The 24942-nt window shown below is 43.7% G+C and overlaps 1 protein-coding gene across 1 annotated transcript in view; it reads left to right on the top strand.

Annotated features, from left to right (window-relative positions):
• The window catches only part of mthfd1l (methylenetetrahydrofolate dehydrogenase (NADP+ dependent) 1 like), a 31704-nt gene that overhangs the window by 2978 nt on the left and 3784 nt on the right, over nucleotides 1-24942 (top strand). The window contains exons 6-26 of the mRNA XM_068724668.1: nucleotides 211-311; nucleotides 1092-1228; nucleotides 1629-1740; nucleotides 2096-2163; nucleotides 2284-2381; nucleotides 2520-2693; nucleotides 2838-2974; nucleotides 3508-3554; nucleotides 4055-4162; nucleotides 4576-4650; nucleotides 5332-5434; nucleotides 6823-6899; nucleotides 8418-8558; nucleotides 9512-9580; nucleotides 13570-13681; nucleotides 17821-17960; nucleotides 18219-18260; nucleotides 20011-20114; nucleotides 20201-20378; nucleotides 21089-21196; nucleotides 21295-21447. Coding sequence (XP_068580769.1) covers nucleotides 211-311; nucleotides 1092-1228; nucleotides 1629-1740; nucleotides 2096-2163; nucleotides 2284-2381; nucleotides 2520-2693; nucleotides 2838-2974; nucleotides 3508-3554; nucleotides 4055-4162; nucleotides 4576-4650; nucleotides 5332-5434; nucleotides 6823-6899; nucleotides 8418-8558; nucleotides 9512-9580; nucleotides 13570-13681; nucleotides 17821-17960; nucleotides 18219-18260; nucleotides 20011-20114; nucleotides 20201-20378; nucleotides 21089-21196; nucleotides 21295-21447 — 2284 coding nt within the window. The remainder of the gene's footprint in view (nucleotides 1-210; nucleotides 312-1091; nucleotides 1229-1628; nucleotides 1741-2095; nucleotides 2164-2283; nucleotides 2382-2519; nucleotides 2694-2837; nucleotides 2975-3507; nucleotides 3555-4054; nucleotides 4163-4575; nucleotides 4651-5331; nucleotides 5435-6822; nucleotides 6900-8417; nucleotides 8559-9511; nucleotides 9581-13569; nucleotides 13682-17820; nucleotides 17961-18218; nucleotides 18261-20010; nucleotides 20115-20200; nucleotides 20379-21088; nucleotides 21197-21294; nucleotides 21448-24942) is intronic.

Raw genomic sequence — 24942 nt, 5'->3', positions numbered from 1 at the left:
CAGTGTTGGGCTTTAACACTGCTGAAATGATGTGTGCCTCATGTGCATCCAATTTAGAAATCTTCTGCATGACCTTAACACGGTCATTGCACTTTACAGAATAACCTTAACGCAGTGTCCAGTCAGAGTTAATTGCTTCCGGGGGTAATAATTCTGCATTTCTTTTGATACGTTTGTGTCCATTTTATTTATGTATTTCTTTTGTTATAGGATATCCGATTTGAATATGGGCCGTCTGGTGCGAGGGGACCTGAGTAAAGGCTTCGTGCCACCCACAGCCAGCGCTGTCCTGGATCAGCTGGAGAAGCATGGTATGCACCTTGATATATGCAGCTCACGTTTACATACAAATATTTCCTTATATAGAGAAATGGGGGCTTGGCAGTACGCCGATTGCAGATAGCGGACGTGCGGCTGTTAATTTAGACTGATTCTGATTCACTAACATGCTCAAGGAGGTAAGAACTAAATTGGACACTGCGCACATTTCATAAATCCGACAGTAATTTAACGTTCACATTTCTGCCTAATGTGCTGTAAACTAAAATATGTCACAACGTCGCGGAGAACATTAAGTTAGTGAGTCTCACTGCTTTTAGAATACATTTTGGGAATTCTGTGGGACACTGACATTAGGACACGCAAGGGAAAAATGCTGACTCACCAGACTGACTACTGAGTTTGGGACCAATTTAAGACACACCCTGAGGTTCAAAGGGTAGGGGTCAGAGTTCAGGCGTACATAGGGTCACAGTTATTCGGAGTGCAATTAGTTGCCAACATGTGGTGCAAGTGAAGAATTTGTGGTCCGGTTTCAGTATTGTATGGTGTGGTGCACTTCTAAATATAAAAAGAGCGAACTGTTGCACACCAGTAGGTCGACAAGTGCGTAGGAGAAACTATGGTCGACAATGTAGAACCAAAAAGTTTTTGGTTCTATATTTCAAAATGTAAAGGGCTTTGGGGCATTTTAATACGCTTGACTATTACTGAAATATTGACCATGTCGACACTTTGGTTGCTGATGCACATGAGGCACTTAATGAATGAAAACGGTTATATCCTAATGTTGCACTGACATATCTCTGCAGACGCTCCTTTGGAGGGGAAAACTGTGTTGCTGGTCGGAGGAGAAGGACCCTTCGGGGTGGCCCTGCAGTGCCTGATAGAAAGAAGTGGACTGGTAGCTCTGAAGAGTCATTGGAGCTCCAAGAGTCTGCAGAGTCAGGTGTGTGTTTGTATATGTATGTGTGACACACATATACAAATGTATATACAAATGTGTTTTTGGTATAAATGTAAGTGTTAATCACTTAAAAGTGTCCATAGTCATTATTCAGTTTATTTTTTATATTTTATTTAATTTTTTTTATTACAAGACAATTATTATTATTATTATTATTATTATTATTATTATTATTATTATAATAAATGATTCAGTTTCTACAGTATATGCTGTTATAGCGGCCAACCACAAGGAGGCAGCCTCATCTTTACTGCATGTGATGTCATAATGTCGTTGCATTGCCAAATGCTTTATCTATTGTCATTTTAATTTGTTTTTTGAAACACTTTTCTCTTTTTGAAATTCTTCATATGTAATTCGTTCTCTCCTCGTTATTCCCAAGGTGATGCAGGCTGATGCTGTGGTCCTATTAGGAGCTGAGAATATGGATTTCCCCCCCACCTGGGTTAGACCAGGGGCTGCTGTCATCCGCTGTGAGCCCAGCCTGGAGACAGGTAGTGTGGAACATCTACCTGATAGTCATCAACATCACCCTGTATGGGGCACCGATGTATCTCACCTGTGGCCTGTTTACAGTCTGTTTATGTCTGTTGATTAAAGGCAAAAAAGGGCCAGAAAATGAATCTTTAAATATAAGAATAAAGCAATCTCTGTGCATCACAGTTTCTATATACATACTATTGTAGTTTGCAGTTAAAATAAAAGTGTATTTGGCTTTAGAATGTAGAATGAATAGATTTGTCATGCATGTAGCTTTAGAAAGTGTTACAGCATCTGTTTTCTTTCCCTGTCCCACTCTTGCGTAACTTTTTGTGCATTTGTCAAAAACATTTTTTTGTTTTGTTTCAGATGAACACGCCATTGAGACGTCCTCAAAGTCTGGGTTGGGATACCTCACCGCCGCTTACAGAACACAGGTGTGCCTCTTTGTTTCTGTCTCCATTCTCGCTCCGTGTGCTTTCTACCTTTTTTTTTTTTTTTTTTTTTTTTTTCTACGTTACCCACCTACCGCGTTGTCGCTCCTCTTTGTCTACTAGAATGTGGTGCGTAGTTGCAGTCGGTGGCTCCAGGAGCAGCAGTACCAACCCTGGCGTCTACGCAGCCTCAAACTGCAGCCGCTGACCCCCGTACCAAGGTATAGACCTCTATCTGTGAGGCTGTTAGAAGTGTGTCTACAGCCACCTGGACAGAGGATCCTTGCGGACAAAGTCCATTTGCTGCTTTTAAAATCAAATGCATGTGAATGATTTGTCACGCTTTCTGTATTTCTCAGTGACATAGCGATTTCCAGAGCTCAGACGCCCAAGCCAGTGGACCAGCTGGCTGAGGAGATCGGTTTGCTGCCAGAAGAGCTTGAAGCCTATGGCAGGAGCAAAGCCAAGGTCCGACTCTCCCTGTTGGACCGCCTCCACAAACAGCCCGATGGGAAATATGTACTGGTTGCTGGGTGCGTGTGACTTACTGATAAACTGAACTGTAGTGCTTAGATTTGTGATTATAAGAGAAGTAAGCAGCCATCACTCAATCCCTGCTTCCTTTTATGGTATTAATGTGAAAATAAAAAGATGTTCTGTATGTTCTTTATGTCCAGTATAACGCCCACTCCACTGGGCGAAGGTAAAAGCACGGTGACCATTGGCCTAGTCCAGGCCCTCACCGCCCACCTGAAGCTCAACTCCTTTGCCTGTCTCCGACAGCCTTCCCAGGGACCCACCTTTGGGGTTAAAGGTCAGTAATGAATACTTAAGTCCATGGATGGATGGATAGATGGATAGATAGATAGATAGATAGATAGATAGATAGATAGATAGATAGATAGATATCTCTCCTGTGCTCCAGTTCAGTAGAGTCTTCTTTTGAAGTTAATCCTTCTAAAACTCAGTTTTCTCTAGAACTCTTGTTTTGTAAGAAAGCTGATTGTCAGCTTCAGTCCCGCTCTGTAAGGAGATGTATTTTTTTTTAATTTTAGAAAAGTTGTGTTATTTTGGAATGCCACTCTTAATTTTGTTTTTCTGCACATTGAATACATCGAGTGGAATTTGGACAGGCGCCCAAGCCAGCGGGTCGGAATGTCTCAAGTAACTGTGTGATAAGCTATCTTTGTCAGCGTGGGGCTAGCGTTTCATACCCTGCTACATTTTGTGCAGGGGTGGAGTAGTTCACTCGGAGTACACTGCTCAGCATTCCTCCTTTTTTTTTTTTGTGTGTGTCCCTGTCCTGTTGGTCTGCCTCTGACTGTGCTACCTCTTCTTTGTGCCTAGGGGGAGCTGCAGGAGGGGGATATGCCCAGGTCATCCCCATGGAGGAGGTAAGACACACAGGCGCTCTCGCTGCTCCCTGGCAGGACTAATGCAGGCTTCAAAGACCTAAGATATGCAGAGACTCGCACTAGTTTCCACACACGCACTCAACCCCTGGAGCTGTGGCATAATATTGCCTGTGACTAAATCACTGTCCGAGGGAGGGAGGGAGGGGGGGGAGGGGAGGGGTGAGACGGAAGCAGACAGATTTTTAAGCTGCAGACACATAGTCTTCTTTACTCATACAAAAATATCAGCTTTCTCCGTCTACCACCCTTTACTCTCACGTCTTTATCTTTTTTCATTTCAATTGAAGGGCTCATTCCAAACAGAGAGAATATGTCGTAATATTTTAAAGTCAAAACCGTGAAGATTACTCTGTTTGAAGCCACACGTGATACTACATTTTGTGATTTACATTTTAACCCACAATGTGTACCGTTACATTACAAGAATAGCACTTTTGATTTTTCTTGATTTCAACTCTCTTTCACATTTTTCTTTTCAGTTCAACCTCCATCTGACTGGTGACATTCATGCCATCACAGCAGCCAACAACCTGGTGGCAGCAGCCATCGATGCCAGGATGCTCCACGAGGCGACGCAGTCGGACAAGGTGACCATGTGATCTCAGTAATAACTTATTCTTACGCAAGCAAAACATGTAAAAACTGTTGTTCTGACCTGGATGCAAGTATAATGACAATTATGCTTATTAGATGTGTTTGTTCTTTGTGTTTTTAAAAGAGGAAATTGTGAATTATGTTAATATATTATGTGTACATACTGCTATCTTGTGATGGCATTGAATATTCACAGGGAAGCCTTAAACGTGTGTCACAGAGACATTTAACTAATCTATGTAAGGGCAGGCTTTTTATGTACCGATTACATTCTGCAGTCACAACCGTAGTGTGTATTCAGAGTGATGCATTCTATTCAAGTAAGGATCCTAATCCTCTGAGGTGCAATTTAAATGTACTTTATATGCATGAACACACATCATGTAATTGTTTTTATCCCTTCAAGGCCCTGTTCAGTAGGCTGGTTCCTTCAGTGAACGGAGTCAGAAGATTTTCACCCATCCAACTCTCCAGGCTACGTGTAAGTCTAACGCGTTCAACCATCATTCCTACCCAGAAGCACCGTTGTGTTGAGCCCTGATTTAACAAAAGAAAAGACACTTTCATCCAGTAGGGGACCTCAGTGAGCCTATCCTAAAAATGCACCTCTTTCCCTCCGCCATGTCCTCCTCTCCAAATATGTATCTATGTCTCATGAAGCTGCTGTATGTCTACAAGTAATGCTGTTGTTTGTGGTATTGATAAAGAATATCAAGTCTTAATGGATACAATATAAATGCCACATGTTATGGAGATGACTTTTGAACATAAGCCAACTGAATGTTTGTCCGTCCTGTTGGACGATAAGTTAAAAGGACTATAAAATATTCATTGGTCTTAATGGACAGAGATAGGAGTCGTGTGTGCGTGTCTTTTTAAACGGAGCGCTCCCGGTGAACCTCTTGAACCCGACGCCGAGTTGATCGCCTCGGAGTCATTTATTCTGGTTTTTGTTTATACATGCTGGGATGATGCTGTGTCCAGCTGATGTGGACATGAAAGGGAAAGTCCCACAGCGATGCCCGGATTATCCTAAAATATCAAATCGGTGACTGTATCTAGCAGTAGTGGCACAGCTGGGACTGAAGCCAACATGTTCACCTAAGCATCACATCTCACTCCCAGATGATCCACCAATCGTCTTTGTCTCTTTTGATTTCAGCGTCTTGGGATCAATAAAGTAGATCCTGCGGCTCTCGCACCGCAGGAAGTCAGCGCCTTTGTTCGCCTGGACCTCGACCCCTCGAAGATCACCTGGCAGAGAGGTACCGAACCGGAACATGATACTTTAGTTTTAGATCATTTTCAGAGTGTTTTTTTTTGCTAATTTTACTTTAGTTTCAGGTTTAAAGAAAGGTTTAGTTTTACAAGAGTTTGTTATATATATATATATATATATATATATATATATATATATATATATATATATATATATATATATATATATATATATATATATATATATATATATATATATATATATATATATATATATATACATATATACACACACACACACACACACACACACACACACACACACACACACACACACACACACACACACACACACACGAAGCACATGGTTGGAGAACTGTGTAGGTATGGCCGTAATGTTAGATGTTTAATCTTCGCTCCACTTAAATGTTGGCGTGAAGCAACGGTGACATAGCGCCTGTGATGTCAACCATTCCTGTGGTTCGGTCTCCTTTTTGAATGAGATGCTCATGCTTGCCGATCAACACCCAGTGTAAATCGTGCACATTTAATTCCTCATGGTCCATAAGCTCTCAAGAATATCGCATGCAATCTTGAATTACAATGGATTGTTTTTGGGATTATAGCAAGTTCTGAAATGACTCGTCACTGCAGTATGCTGGTGTTCTCCTCAATGGAAAGTGACTTTATGGATCCAACACTTCTAATGTGAACGCTCTCAAGTCATCAGCTGTGGGTACGGAAGCAGTGGGAACAGCTACCTCAGTGGTAGCCGTGTTTTGGTTCAAAGTTGTCGGTGAGAACAAGCAGCTGGGTGCAGCTATGACTGATGTGGTATTTACTCCGGTGGCTCTTTAAAGGACGGACCCTGGAGATTAAAAACAGATTTACAACCTAATGTTACGCGGGTGTTCATGAAACAAAGCGTGTTTTTTTTTCCGCTTTCCCTTCCAATACATCAAACCAACATGAGGATAATGTTTGACTAATGTGGTTTCTTGGCTCATTGTAGCAACAGCAAAGCCACAGATTTCTAGCCACATTATCGGAGAGTAGGCCGAGTGCTGAGTGAAGGAACTTTGAGGAGCAAATCCCTCGTAGCATCGGCACTTTCAGTGTGTCAGCACCTACTCACAATAACTGATAGGGATCTCTCTTCTTTTCAATTATTGTGTGTGTGTGTGTGTCTGTGTGTGCAATCCGGTGGATATGCATTTGTGTCTATTTAACAACATGTGTGGCTGTCCGGCTGGTTCAGGCTGTAAAAACATCAATCTTTTGTGTGTGCGTCTGAGGCATCCACTTTAAATAAGGTTTCTTCTGTCATTGATGTTTTGCCAGTTTTCCTGCTCAAAGTTGTGGATTTTTTTGTTTTTTTGTTTTAGAGAAATGTTGCAGGAAATGAAACTTTTTCTTTTTTGTCTTGGTTTTCCAGTTGTTGACACAAATGACCGTTTCTTGAGGAAGATCACAGTCGGACAAGCGAGCACCGAAAAGGGACAGCTGAGAGAGGTATGCAGCACTCATGCCTTCACAGTCTTCTTCAGAATATACGACGTCCTTTTGAAATGTTCTTCACCCGCCGGCTTTGTTTTGTGTATTTTTGCGATATCAGTATATTGAGAATATTTTCACTTTGCCATTTCCGGCAGGGAACTGAAGTATTGTTAGCCATCTATGTTCTCACCAGACTCCAGAATACTGGGGTTGATGGTCTACCGCTGCCTGAAATGGTTAGTCAGTTTGTGTTATTGTGAGACTTTGGAGGATCTGAACTCACAATAACACAAAAGCCCGTCATCTACTGTATGTAATGCACTGACTATTGATAAGTACCTCCAAACATCTGGACTATCCCTTTAAGGTGGTATGAGATGCCTGTGTTTTAGGTACTCGTACAATAAAACTATGAGTTTATACAAACTTTCTCACACACACACACACACACACACACACAGTCACACACAGTCACACACACACACACACACACACACACACACACACACACACACACACACCCTCCATTTTCCCTCTCCTCTGTTCGTGATAAAGGCCAGATGTATTCCACCCATATGTCTGTAGTAATGACAGCTAAATGAAATCCTGTAAATAAACACTTCACCTCAATGGGAAGCAAGCAGGCTTAAGTGAAAGCAAATGTTTGAAGAAGGAGAAAAGTGACCCACCCATCCACACACACACACACACACACACACACACACACACACACACACACACACACACACACACACACACACACACACACACACACACACACACACACACACACACACACACACACATATATGCATACACACCTGGAACCGCCTCTGAGCTAGTTCAGCACATGTTTACATTTACCGCCATCAGTTCATCCATTCTGTTTCCTTTTTCATTCCCCTGTCCTCCAGCGCTGGATACACTATAGCCCCTCAGGGCATTATCAGTGGGAGTAGAAATGTGTTCCTTGGTGGATTGATGTGGTTTAAGTTATATTTCTTTCTTTTTTTTTCGTTTGACGTGGAATGGACACTGCTTTGGTTTCCCAGACTCTTCCCAGTGGAAGTCCCTCATTCCATCGTTTGTTTGTTTTAGTTTGACATAAGTCAATAGAGAACGTCTCAACAAAAAATAGTTAAACATGTTAATGGTCATTTCCTTTCCCAAATTCATAACTCCAAAGCTAGGCTGTAATCATATGACTTGTCTTCTCTTGCCCATGTGATGAAGCTGGTGACTATCATGTCTACATAATCTCTGTTCTGCCACTCTCAAAACTATCACTTCCTTTTTATCTCTATATCTTTACTAAGCAGTCAACACTTTAACATAAAGTCAAGTTTAATGTCGGTGTGAAAGTGGAAACGCAACATAGTTCACACAATAACCCCGACACTGCAGAATTTCTGCTCGTCTGTTTCACGGTCGGTAAATGCATCTGAATGTTCTTCAGGCCGGTGAGACGCTGCAGTTTGTTGCCCTTGTCGTTCACGTTGTGTGTCTGACTTTTCTTTTCTTCTCACTCTGCAGACTGGGTTCGACATCGCAGTGGCCAGCGAGATCATGGCCATCCTGGCTCTGGCAGACAGCCTGGAGGACATGAGGACCAGACTGGCGCGCATGGTGGTGGGCACCAGTCGCTCCGGACAGCCCGTCACTGCAGAGGACCTGGTGTGTGTTACCGTGTGTGTGTTACTGTGTGTGTGTGTGACTGTGTGGTCTTTTCATTCAGAGAGTGTGGCGATTTTTTTTTTTTTTTTTTTTTTTTTGAAAGCTGACAATCTCACAGTAGGCTTTTCATCACTACGCCTCCGAATTGAAACGAAGAGACTTTTGTCTGTCATCGCCTTGCAGAGAGAAGTGTGAAGGTTAACGTGCGTCCTACATTTTTGGTAGGGGAACCTGCGGCGTTGGGCCAGTGTGGGTGTTTTTGGAGAAACGTGTTAAACATAATTCATCATCATAATTTTCCGTCAAACTTGCAGTTTAAACATTTTCCAAATTCCCAGTTGTCCCAGATTCGCTTAAAGCACCACTCCCCCTCTGCAAAACAACACATCTAATATAGGTGTAACCTGCTATTAAGATGTTAAGCAGAGTTTTCGCACCTCTCACCGGGTCCTCATGTGGGGTCAGCTGGTTCTGGTTTCCCACAGGAGACGGCAGCCTGTGTTGTTTCAGAGGCGCGGATGGAGGAGGAGGAGGATCCCTCATAGGGTTACATTAGTCTTCTGATTAGGCTCGATGGAAAAACATCACCACACCTTCTTTAGAGCCAGCCCCGTGTGTGTGTGTGTGTGTGTGTGTGTGTGTGTGTGTGTGTGTGTGTGTGTGTGTGTGTGTGTGTGTGTGTGTGTGTGTGTGTGTGTGTGTGTGTGTGTGTGTGTGTGTGTGTGTGTGCTAAATGTGTGTGTAATGTGTTGAGATTGCTGACGAGGAGTATTTTGGGAAGCAAGCAAATGGACCTACAAATGGACTGTAGCTCCATGCCATTTATCATCAGTAGTGGAAAACCATTTACCCCTTCTGTACATAAATATGAAGCTTTAGTGAGGTTAAATATTTCTCTTAATCCTTAGAACTTGTCCCCCCCCCTCTCATATTTCTTTCTTCCTGCCTGTCAGGGTGTGAGCGGAGCTTTGGCGGTGTTAATGAAAGATGCCATCAAGCCCACGTTGATGCAGACCCTCGAGGTGAGACACACACACACACACACACACACACACACACACATAACCCCACTTAAATAGCCATTACCCTCTCAACAGAGCGTCTTCAGGTGACTATCTGGTAGAATAAATAGGCTGGTGGTCCACAGGGACGTGGAGAGTGTTCACTACATCTACGTCTGCTGTCGGGAGAGAAGAGAGGGAGCGCTCCACTGAGAGCTTTTAAGAAAGAATGATAGATTGACTTTTTCCTCCCATGGCTCTTTATCTTAATACCAGTTTAGCGGAGTGGAGAGGACAGGTGGAGCTCTCTCACAGGCCACCCCGTCCAGATCCATCGTGTCCTAAGCCCTTGTGACGACTCCAACCATAATTCTGCGTCTCACAACATCTGGCTTTCGTTTAGCTTGTTGAGACATTACAGTGAGATGACTGGACATGTGATCACATAGGAACACATATACTAAAAAAAAAAAAAAAGCCCAATCCTCAAGGTGATTAATGGAGAGCAGGGGAGTTGGAGGTTTAAAAGATTCAATGTACTCATAACAATCCAGACGTTGATCTTTGGTCTCTCTGGTGCTTGAAAAAAGCACCAAGTTTATAGAAGGACCGGCCCATTAACTAAGTTATCCACTAAAGGATTTAAAGTCATCACTGGATCCCTGGACTGGTATTGTTCACTTCCTGTGCATATTGTGTAAAATATGTAGAGTGAAAGAAAAGTTATTATTTATAGAAAATGAATTGCTGGACTTTATAATGTAGCCATTAGAAGCAACAGTTCTAAAATGAAACATTAACTATTTTAGGCGGCTGGTCATTATCCAGCTGTATTCAGTAGCGTAGTTCACATATGTCACAATGTTTTTTCATAATGAACTAAATTATCAAACATTTTGTTTATTGACTTATCAGTCAAATCATTTTTAATCAAAGTACATTTTTTCTAGACGTTCTATGGTATTGAACTGAATCTGTTTTAGACTGATTGTTGGACTAAACGAGACATTTTAAATTGAAATCCTATCACTGTTGTTATACTGCTAGTTACCCTGTTCACTAAGCACAGTTTGTTAAGTAAAGCTGCATTCCCTTTGAACTGGGAAGTCTGAATTTCCGTTTTCCCAGTCAGACATTTTGAACTGGAACGCCGCCTGAAGTCTGCCTTCTGACCCCAATCTCAAAATCCAAGATGGCCGTGAATCAACTGTAGAAGCGGCGTAATGCGTTCCGTCGCTACCCTGGCTGGTGCGAACCCCATTACGTTTTCCCATTTGTTGTACTGGAACGTGGTCGGCTCGGTTGCGACGTTCACCGAGTTCCAATCCACGTAAACATGAAACATCGGATTTATTTTCACCTCAACATTTTAAGATTCTCATCACCTTGTGGGTGAGAGGGCCAAATAAGAAAAGACTCATTTCAAAGATTGTGATGCTTGTTGGGTCATTGTGGTGCCTCGGCAGCGTGTTGCCGTTTGTACGTCTGGTTTATCTTTTGTTCCAGATGTTCTAGATGTTCCAGATGTTCTAGATGTTCTCATCGTACGCTTTTCTAGCTAAGAGTCTGAGACACGGGGCTGTGGGCCAAAGTGTATTATGTCAGATTGATTTAAGTCGTTAAAGCTAACAATGTTAGCAGTCACGCTCCTGCTAACAGGTTTGTGTTGTAGGACTATTTATCTTTTTTTGTTGGGTTTGAACAGACAGCCTGGGTACACATGGCAACTGGGTGGGGAGAATCAACACAGCCTGGGTGTAGAGGGGGGTGGAGTCTTGCATGCAGCAGATATTTGGTTACTTTCTGAGTTTTTTTTTTTTTTTTTTGAGGCTGCATTGCGGTCATGTTGTGCGAAACCGTTTCCTGTGTGGGTTTCCTGTGATTCTGGTTAGGGAACCGGTATCGGGACCGACCGGGCCTCAGAGCTCCATGAGAACTTTCCATGCAGCTTGGCCGCCTGTGCCCTTCATGCCCTCTTGGCTTGTGATTGTTTGTGTTGAAGACAGACGCACACATGAGACTGGAGTTGGCATATGGAAGCGTGTGTGTGTGTGTGTGTGTGTGTGTGTGTGTGTGTGTGTGTGTGTGTGTGTGTGTGTGTGTGTGTGTGTGTGTGTGTGTGTGTGTTGGAGCACACGTTTCTGTTGTTTCAGATGGGGTTTGGAGGAGACAAAGCACAAGAAGAACAGGGATAGTTCTTCAAACTACTCTGTGTGTGTTTCTGTAAAGCAGACCTCAGTCTACCGACCGTGTGCGTCTTTCCTAGCGAGAGGCAGTAGACGTAGCAGAGACCATCAGACCTGTGACCACAGACTCTCGGGTCTGAATCCTTGTGCTAGACTGGGAACATGTGCGTTAGTGCAGCGCTGGCCTGCAGCTGGTGTAGTGGACTGCACAAGAGATGCACGAGAAAAGGAAAAGGTGACACGATCTCCATCTTCCTGTTTTTGTTCATTTCCCTTGTCTTCATAATCCTCTTGTCCACAAGTTGAAGAGGTGACAGACCGGACGTTTCGTGTCTTTCCGCTGTCATCAAACCTGTTGCGGCTTATTTATTGCCTGAATCTCTTTCCCTCATGTACGGACGTGGAAAGTGTGAACTGGGTCCTGTTAAAGTTCAGGAGTTGAAACACAGATGGGAATTCACGTAACGTATGACGTGTGTGGACTTTCCTTTTTGAATAAAGAAAGGAACATGTTATTGAATGGATACTAACAGGATGTCGCTTTTTCTCTTTTTAACGTTCTGTCTTTCTCTTTTTCCTCTTAGCTGCCTCTCTTTTCCTTCTATTCCTTCTTTTCTTCTTGCAGTTAGATGCTGCTGTGGTCTGTTCTTCTAGTTTTCATAGACGGCGTTCTGTCAGAGCCTTGTTAAACGGCTGATTTATTCCTCTGAGGGGAGGCTGTTTATGCAGGCAGAGGGAGAGGTATGCAAACAAAAGCTTAGAAAACCACGCAAGTCCTTCCCATCCTTCCTTTTTCCCTCCCTCTCAAGGAATTCTCATGCAGCGCAACAATGGGTCACTTGGCTTTCCCCAGTTTTCTTCATGAACAGTTTTCCCATTCATTTTCATAGGATCTCAGTCATAGGATTGTTACCTTGTCTTAGCTGAATGCACACTGCAGAATGTCTTTGACTGAATGTTGCAGAGCTGTTGCCTGCAAACCCTTAAGGTCGTCTGCTAACAGCCGCTGTGGGGTTTTGTCAGTAACAGCAGTTTCACCCCAATTGAGAAGGACGTGTCGTTAGTTGCAATTATACAAAATCAACAACCCAGTGGTCACAGCATCCAAGCTACTGTACGACATTAGTGTTGTGTACATGGTAAATTGCACATGACATGCATGAAGAGAAAGCTGCATACTTGCATAACTATGTCGTGAAAATATCGTAGCATGAATATCCATCCATTTTGACTACATTTCTGTGAAGTCTCTCTGGTTCTATTAGGGGGAATATGATGGATATTTTCGATCTCGTGTTACTTTTGAAGGTTGAGTTCTGATCTCTCACAGCTCTGGATATCCAACAGTCGAAGCTCCACTTTTAATAATGAGACTTCTCACATTTGATCTGTAAATGCTGAGCATATGACGTGTTCATCATCGCATGTGTTGCACTTTGCACCGCCTCACTGAAAGTGATTGCAGTGGCCTGTGTGTCTGCCAGAGGCGGTAACTTACACTTGAAGTGCTCTGTGTGTGTGTGTGTGTGTGTGTGTGTGTGTGTGTCCAGTCTTTGAGGATCAGCAGGGGAAGGAAGCTTGGCCCGTAGTCGGGCTGCCGTGCCAGTCGAGTACCTCTTAACTTGCGCCTGCTGTTTAGACAACCCGCAGTGGCAGCCAAAGTGCATCCACACTTCAGCATCTATTTACGTTTCTGAAAGATATCGGATTTAGTTTGAAAGAACGCGTTGGTCCTTATTTCAACTTGGTCGGGTGAGTTGCTGTGGGTCGCACTGGTTCCTCAACTCCTCCTGCATGTTTGTGTGCCCCCTCTCATTGTTGCAGGGTACGCCGGTGTTTGTCCACGCTGGGCCCTTCGCCAACATCGCCCATGGCAACTCCTCCGTGCTGGCAGACAAGCTGGCTTTGAAGTTGGTCGGACGGGACGGCTTTGTGGGTAAGAACGCACAATCCGTGCATACAGATCACACATGCACGCTGGAGCAGACGCACGACCACAAAGCCTTCTGGGATGACAGACCACAAGATGTTAACTGCAGAGTCTAGGAACCCCAGGTGTGGAGGGATTTAAGGCCCAAGCTTCCTTAGCAGGGCAGATTAAACTACAATTTACAATTTACACCAGGCATGAACTTCTGCTTGCTCCCTTGCTTTTGCAACCTTTGGCCCGCAGTCTTTATAGTTCTGGCTCTGTTCTGACTTTCTCTGGTTGACCACTCGTGCACTGCTCTGGTGTCTTGCCGCTGCGTAACTTTCAAGAAAACGGGTGGAAAGATTGCGTAAAAAAACCCAAAAAAAAAACCACGGAGAGGAAGGAAGCTGATTGATAATCTTAAGAGCCCCTGGAATGCTTTAGAGTAAACCACACTAATCCCTTCAATGTCAAAGCATACTTGAGTATTTCCATTTTTATCTGTCTATCTATCCCGCTGCCCGCCGTCCGTCCTCGTTTACTGTGGCTGCAGAAATATGTTTGGAATGTACTCGTGTGTGTGTGTGTGTGTGTGTTGTTGAGTTTGTCAGGTGAGTTTGATGCACACGTCAATCTCGCGGAGGCTTATATTTCTGCGTACGTGGGAGAGTTGTTTTCCATGGCGACTCTTTGGGGCATACACAACATTTACACAAGCTGTCATCTGTGAGCAGATGTGTAGGCAGCGTGAGCAGAGAGTTGGGTTTCACAACACTGGAGCAGAGAGGAGGCTTGTGTGCGTTTTATCAAGCTCTCCTCTAATTTTCCATCTTGCCGTCTCCCCCCCCCCATGTCTGTGTGTTTGTTACCTGACTCTCAGGTATGCCAGGAACTCGACCCTCCCTCCTTTTTTCTCCCTCTGCAGCTGGGACGCATGTAACCCCCTCTTTCCTACTCCCTCCCTCTCAGGCCCTTATTTTTCTGATGCTACACACTTTGCCTTATTTTAAATGGCACCACTGAAAAGAATAATTGTAGCAAAATTAAGAAAATGAAAATATCGGCAAATGCAGTCTGGACGTGGGTCATTATTTGTATTTGTTATAAAAGCATTGCTAAAATGAAATATGAAGTCTGAAGGGTTGAGGCTGGATTATCTGTACTACTTTATTTGGAGGTGAAATGGAGAGCGCATTCAAAATGTTGCTAGTAATCCCTCATTGCACAAGAAAACATGCAGAACTACAGCAGGTCCATGAGCTCCACATTAAAGAAGGATAGTAATGGATGTACGACAGCCTGTCTGGGTAATATGGGTGATCAGACAGGTTATGACAATGACTGTGATAGTTAATAATACACATGATAATATTGTGAAAATTAGACAATTTAAAAATGAAACAAAAATGAAACCCAAACTGACTAATATTACAATATATATTAATAATATAATAATTCACAGTCAAGTTTCATTACCTCTGCAAAATAAGTAGATGAACTCTCTGTGAACTTGTGTGTGTGTGTGTGTGTGTGTGTGTGTGTGTGTGTGTGTGTACCCCTTTATCATGCTCTGTATTATTGTGGGGTTTTTAAGTCACTTTGGGATCTGGACTTAAAATTGGAAAGTGCTGCTATAGCGACGAGGGGGGGCTGCTGGGGGATGAACCCCACATGCCAGATGTGAGGGATTCCTGTATCATTACCAGTCTGGAGTATTGAACGCAGATAACCCCCTGACACCGGTTTACTGCACCAGTTCCCACACCGCACCGCCCCCCTAAACCAAAGCAACAAATCATTTGGGCTTTTAGAGAAGGGGCCACTGAAAAATAAATTCCACATGTAAAACATTTGAAGCTCTCCATCCTAGATTTCTGTATGCGTTATGCATAATTATGCACTGGTAAAAAAAAATACAGGAAATGGATCTTTTCAAATACAAAGATTTGCTGCTTGTCAAATTTGTATGTATTTCTATCTTGAATATATATGGTTTCATAACATTTGAAGGAATGACATTAATCATTAGTAACTCCAGCTGGAAAACAGAAGGCTGTGTAGATGTAGCCTGCTTACAGCCCTCTCTGTTAGCGTCTTTACCGGCGTGGGTGCTGGTACTAATGCGTTGACTGGTGGTAACACCACCCAGCTCTCTTTTTCACTCGCAACACCATCGACCTCCTCTTCCCCTCTTGTCTCTGGTCAGTTCAAGGTCGTCACACAGAGCAGGAAGCGTGCAAGTGTTTCCTTCCGACTTCCTCCGGGATCAATCTGCTGCTTGGTGTAGCGTCATAGTGCTTGTTCTCTCTCTCTCCTGTGCTCGGTTGTTGGGAGATCGTCGCACAATTTATGGAAATGCCCACAAATCCTCATCCTAAGAATGCGACTTTCATTGTCAGGCTGGTGCAGGATTCAGAGCCAAAGCTCTAGTGTGGCGCTAACGAGAAACACGACGCTCTCTGTCAGCGGCGGAGGCCACATAAAGCCCAGTTCCATTCTCAGGCTCATCCCTCAGGTGTAATTTGTTTCTCTTTTTAACATTGAGAGATGCAGCCAAGGCCCCCCCCCCCCCCCCCCCAAGCCACAATTTCTGCTTAACGTCAACAATGTCATATTCCCAGACGCCGTTAAGTCCGAGCAATAAAACGATGCTTTTCTTCCTATTGTTCTTGTAGATGTTCTCCTCTCTCTCTCATTTACTTCAGCTCTTTGTCTCTTTCCCACTTATTTTCCTTCTCCTCTCCTCTCCTCTCCTCTCCTCTCCTCTCCTCTCCTCCCTCCCTTCCTTGCAGTCTTTTTGCTCATCCCTTGTAAAATAAATCCTACATTCCCTGGTAATGCCGCACAGAGCAGCGTGACGCATTTCTTCATAGAAACACTTGTTTTCTCAGTAAAGCCTCAATCACTGTAAGCTGCATTAAATAACTCCCTTTCTTACTTAAAGCTTAACATATACAATGTTCCCTTGTCACCAAATAATTCATTTTAAAATATTTAATTTTTTTCTTTCCGTCTAGCGTCGATAAAATATATTTTCCATCCTAAAGGAACTGATCCAAATCATTCCCTTATGACAGCTTTACTGCACTCTGTAAATCGGGCTGCATTCACTGTATCGATAAATCTTTGCACACACAAGCATGTGAACGACATCATTTATCACAGAAATTGAATTTGTCTCCTGACCTGCTTTCTAGTCACATTTCAGTATTCTCCTTTTTCATTGAATTACATCTTCAGAGGTTTAAGTGACGGTCATTGTGTCCACGACAGAGTAGACAGAAGGTGAATGCGTCTGGGTTGTAGCGTCAGGGAAGATGTTCAGAGTCGAGTTTTGTCCGGCTTCCCACACGAAACGAGCAACTGATGCTGTAGTGGGATATGATTTTTTTTTTAAAAACAACTAGATCTTGATGACAATAATATGATGGTCACTAAACCTTGGCTTGTTAAACCAAACCAGCCTCCTCCAGAAACACCAGAAGTTGTTGAAACCTCACTAAAACACGTTGGGCTCGAAATCAACCTCTAAAATTCTAGCTTCGTTCCACCACAATGGTGCCACACACACACACACACACACACACACACACACACACACACACACACACACACACACACACACACACACACAGTAAGTAACCGGAAACCTTATCTCAACAAGGCGGTGATTCCAGGTGGACTATTTGCTTTGTTTGGAGCCCGTTCAAGAGGCCTGAGTGTAGGGCCGTCCATATCGGAGGCGCTCTGTCTCTTTGAGAGCCCTTACAGTGAACCCATTACTCAATAGAGCCTCACTGCTCAGCCAGGAACACAGTCAGACTCACCTCTTTTTCCCATGATTCTTTTAAGATGTCAGACTGAACCTGTGTGTGTGTGTGTGTGTGTGTGTGTGGTATTAAACAAGAGGTAGGTGACTGGTTCAGGATCAGGTCAGCCAGTTGCTGCTGTCACCATGAACCTCACTCCCTATTTGGAAGTCTTTTCCAAGTGCTGCTGTTAGAGTTGTGGTGCGGTGCAGAGAAGTCTCTCCTCTTCTAAAGAACACAAACAAAAGATGGGACGAGGGGATGATCGCGTCCTGACCAGAATCTTCAAATGCGCTCGATAGATTTGTTAGAAATGTACTTTTTTTTTTTAAATGGAAATGTGTTTCTTTACAGTGACAGAAGCTGGTTTCGGAGCGGACATCGGGATGGAGAAGTTCTTCAACATCAAATGTCGGGCTTCAGGGCTGAGGCCGAACGTGGTGGTGCTGGTCGCAACGGTCCGAGCGTTGAAGATGCACGGCGGCGGACCAAATGTAAGCAACGACAGAACACGGTCCACCAGTTAGACGGTCACTTCACCTCCTTCTGTCTTTTATACTGTCCATAGTGCTGCCTTAGAATAACATAAACCAGTTTATACAACACCACAAGTTCTTTGTACATCCGCAGTACGATCAACAGATATATTTACTCGAGATAAACTAGATGGAAAATAAAACCATATATTGCTGAATGTTCTCTAATACTGAAGTGTGTGTGTGAATGTTTGTTGTCTTTGTGTGTGTTTCCAGGTGTCGGCTGGGGCACCTCTGCCCAGAGAGTACATTGATGAGGTATGAGCCATATAGATATGCATGAATGCACACAAATAGACATAAAAATAAGAAGCATAGCCACTGACACAAACATAAACATGAGGGAGACATAATAATAATAATAATATATGTATTACTTTACATTACAGTCATTTAGCAGACGCTTTTATCCAAAGCGACTTACAAGAAGTGTATTCAAGAGAACTACTGGGCACCAGAAGTGCATCTCCTTTTTTTAAACAAGCATCTAAGAGCATGAAGCAGAGCCAAAGTACAGTGCAGAAACAAACTAATATGAATACAATAAGTGCTGAATGTATGTGTCTTTATGTGCGTTTACATGTCGTGACATATTTGAGCAGAGGAGTTCGGGGGCCGTTTCATCTCTCCCAATCCAGTTAAAATAATTAACCAAGCCTGTTTTATTGCATTTAGTCGTTAAGGTCAGGATGTTTACAGGAAAATTAAAGCTCCAAGGCCCCAATTATAAACCAATCATGTGCTCATATTCTGCTTGGTTGTTTTGCGTTTTGGAGTGGACCGCCATGAGAGCCATGCCCTTGACATTCCCGTCTAAGACTCCGACCCGGATTTCATTTTTAATGACAATCAGCAATGACGGGAAAATGCAGATTAAAGAACGTCTTCACTTGAACATGTAGTTATGAATGAATGAATGAATGAATGTGAGAGAGAGAGAGCGAGAGAGAGAGAGCGAGAGCGAGAGAGAGAACACGGTCGCTACGCTAAACAAGTTAATTCTACTGAAAAACGTTCCAGCAGCAGTGCTGCCCTGTCCGTCATCAAACATGGGACCATTTCCTGCACAACAAGGTTAATGTCAAGTCCCGCCTACTTGTGAAGACACAAGCCAGCTTTTCGGGTCATGTTCACCAATGGCCATAGCTTGTCATTCATTTTAGTTAAGATGTGGTGTTGCTGTAGTACATTTGACATGGATTTTTATTCTTTTTTTTTTTCCGTGTAGCTATATAGAAATAGCTATACACAGATGTTTCAGAGAATGTATGGCTATGACGAGTTGTGGAAAAATCCTGGAAAGTAAAAAACACATGAATGTTTTTGCATCGATGGCATAAGCCAGGAAAAGCTCATAGAGATTTGTGTGTAATGCAATAAATAGATGTATAATAAATCTTAGTCTGTATTCTCACAGATATGTAATTCCTATATGCATAAATACTTCGCCCACTAACATGGTTAACAGCACTTATTTAATTAACGGCACAAATGCAACCTTTGCATGTGGTTTCCGTGAAGGTGGGTCTTAGCAAAGTTGTGTGTGTGTGTGTGTGTGTGTGTGTGTGTGTGTGTGTGTGTGTGTGTGTGTGTTCATGTGTTCATATCTGGCCAAAATCACTGGTCTTTCAGGCTGCTTCAGCTGAGTAAATAATGAAGCAGTATAAGTTAATTGTGAAGCCTGTAATGAAAACCAGAAGTACTGGGGAAAACAGAGCACATGGAAATTAATTTATGGGACCTGTATGGCCTTACAGCTCTGAGCCTGGGGCCACACACACACACACACACACACACACACACACACACACACACACACACACACACACACACACACACGCCCAATATACTATTAATGTACTCTGCCCTTAATGGTATATAATGAGAGAGTGATGACTGTATAACTGCAGTCTTGTATGGTTTGAACACACAGTAGGGGAGGTAGTTGCTCACGTTTCAGTTGAATTAAAATAACACGTTCCTGACCATTGCTTTGTTCCTCCTCTAGGATCTGAGTCTAGTTGCAGGTGGTTGTCGAAGCAACCTCTGGAAGCAGATCCAAATCGCTCACCTGTTTGGGGTTCCGGTCGTGGTGGCACTCAATGTCTTCAAGTAAGATGCATGCAGACACGCACGTCCTCAAAACGCATATGGACAACAAGCACTGCTGACGATGTGTCCCTTGGTGACCCTTGCAGGACAGACACCCAGGCAGAGATTGAGCTGGTGTGTCAGATAGCGAAGGAGTGCGGAGCATCGGATGCTGTGCCGTGTCACCACTGGGCTCAGGGCGGCCGAGGCTCCTTGGAGCTGGCCCAAGCTGTGAATGAGGCTGCCAGCAGACCCGGAAACTTCCAGTTCCTGTACAACATCGAGGTGAGAGCACATGATCTCCTTGGAAAATCTGTGTTTTTCTTCGACTGATAATTGAATCATAATCCAAGTTCCCCTCCACATGTTTAAGAAATATGAAAATACTCGTCATAATTGTATGACTCTGGGCCGGAAACAGACATGGCTGAATTCATTGTTTTTCGGCTAGTCTGTCCTTTCCAGCAGCTGTTGGGTAATGATGAGATGAAAGATCAGTGACCAGGGGAGCTTGGAGGGTGTGTGGTGTGACAGACAACCTCAGGATTGGACTCTCTGGTGGAGCAGGGGGACAGCGTAGCTTTAAGGATGAAGAGACCCCCCAAAACACCCCCAGTGAGGAGAACAAGCCAGAGCTGTCGGAGCGGAGACCAATCTGTCTGAAAAGGATGACGCAGCAGAAGCCGACCCACACTTAGACTGTAGGAAACCGCAGAACCTGTCTTTTTGCTGGGGGCATGGGCTTCAACATGGCTTAGTAGAAAGAGAAAAGTCTAAACCAGTCCACAGTTCTGGCACTATGAAGGAATGCATAGTGTGCGAGTCAAACGGTTAACATCAATCACGCCACATGATTTAACTGGCTGTTTGTATCATTGACGTCAAACGGATGTGTATTCACTAAATATCTTTTTTTTTTTTTTTTCAATTATTCCCTTTGGAACACTGCTTGTTTCTTTCCACCGTTCTCTGACTCACTGTTTTTCTCCCCATAGATGCCGATAGTAGAGAAGATCAGAACAATCGCTCAGAAAGTATATGGAGCCGATGACATCGAGCTGTCTCCAGAGGCCTCGGCCAAGATCGATTACTACAACCGACAGGTGAACAACGGACGCACAGGTCACCTCCCGTCTCTGTCACACGTACACTAACACACATAGTAACCAGGTCTCTTGTTTTGTGTTTTTCCTATAACCAGGGCTATGGTTCATTGCCCATCTGCATGGCAAAGACTCACCTGTCCCTGTCCCACATGCCTGACAAGAAGGGTGTACCCACTGGCTTTGTTTTGCCCATCAGAGACGTCCGCGCCAGCATCGGGGCTGGTTTCATCTTCCCGCTGGTGGGAACGGTACGTAACTAAAGTCTGCAAGAGTTTAAAGCAGCCGGCTAATGCTACCTTCAGTCTTTGTGCCTTTAATAGCTCATGATCACCGAGCTTTTTGAAAGTGACCGGATCCACAAAAATGCATATACAGTAATTTACAGAGTGTCTAATGCGTTTGTTCCATCGTTAAGAACTGAAACGTCAGGGCAGAATAAAAGCTGTAGACTACATTTAGTAAAATACTACAAACTGTACTGTACAACACATTAAAGTACCTCGACCACCTTCATATCAGATTGTACAGCAGAGATTTGGATGTCAAATATATTTAGCTTCTTATAGCATAGCACGGGCAACTAATCTCTTAAAAACCCACTGTAGATTTACCAGATGGACAAAAGCACAACTCTCAAATGACTGATGATGTTTCTCCGTAACGGCTCCATGTGTTAATAAGCAGCTGTTTGCTAACAAGTTCCACATCAACTTAAAAAGTGACGATATTTCAGTGTTGTGTTCACAAAGTCTTTTCACTGGTCCCAAGTGGCCAAAAAAAACCAACCCTTCAACTATTTAGGTTTAAAGTGAAATCTGGAACGCGTTAGGCTTCACCCTGAGGGCTTAATAAGCTGTTTTGGCTTAGAACCAAAGATCGTCGCATTGTTACGCCGCAGGAAATCATAGCGACGTGTTTATGATGAACTTGTGTTTTGACCCTGTGCACAGAGCCGTGTGTGTGTGTGTGTGTGTGTGTGTGTGTGTGTGTGTGTGTGTGTGTGTGTGTGTGTGTGTGTGTGTGTGTGTGTGTGTGTGTGTGTGTGTGTGTGTGTGTGTGTGTGTGTGTGTGTGTGTGTGTGTGTGTGTGTGTGTGTGTGTGTGTGTGTGTGTGTGTGTTTCAGTGGGAATGCTCTGTGTCTCTAGCCTGCTTTCAAACAGGTTTCAAAGTGTCGAAGCAGCTTTGAGCGGCTGTTTACTGCACAAGACGTTGAATCTAATTGCACAATATGGCGCCCTTACTTTTACTGTAATATCCAGCGCAAACACTGATGACTCGAGCTGCTCACTTTTGACTGTACTAATTAACTTACCTAATTAAAAGCCTAATCTGCACTTCTGGGAACCCGTAACCGTGTTACTGAGCTGGTTAGGGGTGAGCCGGGCTAGCTGGAGCCTCTCGGTTGATGATGGGCCGGACAGGAAGGTAGCGGCTTCCTTTAGCGTTTTGCCTCCCGCTGTTTCACCAGAGTGCCCTGAGGTGATGAGCTTTGATACGCCGAGGCGGAGGTGTCAAACACCGGGCATGCTGGGAAAGGCATGGCAGTGTCTTGGTGTGGCGCCTGTCCGGTCTCCCAACCTTGCCTTTGATGTGCTGCGGCCCGCGGAGCCACTGGCACGCTGACAACCCTTGAACTGTGACTCCTAACCCAAAGGAAGCCTCCAAGTTGTTCTTTGAACTCTGCCAGACTGACCCACAGACCTTTTCAAACGGTTATTTGGTTAAAATCATGTTGGTTTTCAAATGTTACTGTCTTCTGAAAGGGAAAAGGTGAGGTCTGAGCATCTACATGCTCTCTACTGCTTAGGCCAAAATCATTTCATTAGATTTTCTTAAAAGTTTCAAGTCCTTTTTTTTTCTTTCTTTTTTTATCAATGCAACAAAAAAAAAAATTAATATCTGGCAAAGCGTTGACAATCTCTCGGTTCACACGAGACTCCAAGAAGAAGACGGATCTCACCAACTAAAGTCCTCAGGCGGTGAGGGCGTGAGAGTGGGAGAGGAGGGGGAGGTCTGCGGGGGGGTTAAGGGTCTTTACAGGGTGAAGAATCAGGAAGGAGCTGATGTCATCCTTCAGATATGTGAGGGAGGGGGTCACAGGCAGAACAATAGATCTCTTTAGAGTTCATATCCCGTTGGAGCTGCCTCCACTGCAACGTTTTAACCCCAAAAGCGGCTCCGATTGGCTGCATGGTCCCAAATGTCCAATAAGTTGCGGGTCTGTGATTGCATCTATTAGAGACGGCACACATGAGATAAAAGTGGGTCTTTAATTTATTTTCGCTGACTTTGTCCCTGTAAAATGACCCAAAGACCTACGACAAACTCAATAAATCCAGGCATGTTTTTATCTGTGCAACTGACCCGTTCTTCAACTGTAGTTTGGCTTCAGTTACAGTAAAACTGATGCAGAGATTAAAACGTACTAGGACTGTAATTTGAAGCTTTGTCCCCATGCATCAACAGTGCATCTGTGTAAATATGTTTTTGTCTAATGTGTGACTGCAGAACATGTATTTAGTCACCTGAGTCCTGAACAAGACTTGCAGAGTGAATGTTTGCAACTAAACCCTCAAACTCTTCGATCTCACCGATAGTAGCTCCTCCTTTCTAGTCAATAGGTTGTTTAATACGTTCATTTTTCAAACTCGTCTCACCGCCAATAAAGCAGCTTCACTAGATGAACGTACAGCCCGACATGAGGAGAACCCACTCAGCGTTTTTCACACTGTGATTTCCACATTTCCTCCCTCTAACGGTCCATTAATCTCAAATGGCACAATTCCATAATCTCCTCGATCCTTTTGTGCAGCGACTGTGCTGTTGTTGACCGAGACTCTTCTCCTGAATCGGGGGGGGGGGGGGGGGGGGGGGGGTTTAGAAATCCAGCTACATTGTCTCCTCCAGGGTTTCCCCTGACAAAGACGCATTGTGTTTGGCACAATAGAGGGACTTATTTGGCTGAGTGGAGTTTCCAACTTTAGCCACGGAGTGTTGTGTCATTTTGCGAGTGCCAACCAGTTCTCAGACTGGCGAGGACGACCGGCAGAACAGCACATCCTTTGTTGCTTTCAAAACCTTGACAGTTAAAGACAGTTACTCTTCACATTTGAGCCTCTTTTGATATTTAAATGTGCACCAAAACACCACAAAATAGTTACTTTTGAGTGAGTTTAAAGGTTTTGAGTCGTACGTTTCTGTGATCTGAGCTTCAATTTAATTGAGCTGTCTGGGCGGAGGGAGGTTCTTCTTTATTGCCGTCCTACTTTACTATTTAGAGCGGCAAGGCAGGTGCATTGTCAGGCTTTCTGACCACATTGTATTGTATTTATAGCTCATTTCTGTGGACGGAAGTCCTGTTCAGAAGTGTGAAATACGATAAGTTTTGCCTTCTTTCCCGTTCAAGAAGCTGCTTCTTGTTGTACATAATGAAGCAATGACGCTTCAGTTTGGACCATTAAAGACAGTCACTATATAGAACAGAATTATGGCGAGTCTTCATCTTGTCTTATTGGACATTTGTAGGAGGGCCGGATCAGGTTCAGAACAGAATGAAACACGGCGGCCATAGTTACAAAAATGATACAGAATCCAAAAGTAAATTGATTTAATCTGCACATTGTATTGCCGGTTTTCTCAAAACTGTTATCTTAAGCGTTCCATCCACCTTTAAGAGGACACATGCAGCAGAATCAGAAGCTCTGCGATTGGATGGTTCTTGGCAAACTGAACCTGTAAAGTCG

The sequence above is a fragment of the Cebidichthys violaceus genome, unplaced genomic scaffold, assembly GCF_023349555.1.
Source record: "Cebidichthys violaceus isolate CVI_PGR_0920_01 unplaced genomic scaffold, fCebVio1.0.p SCAF_31, whole genome shotgun sequence".
In the NCBI taxonomy this organism is placed as follows: Eukaryota; Metazoa; Chordata; class Actinopteri; order Perciformes; family Stichaeidae; genus Cebidichthys; species Cebidichthys violaceus.
The sequence above is the reverse complement of the archived record's forward strand: the minus strand, read 5'-3'. Positions and strand labels throughout refer to the sequence as shown.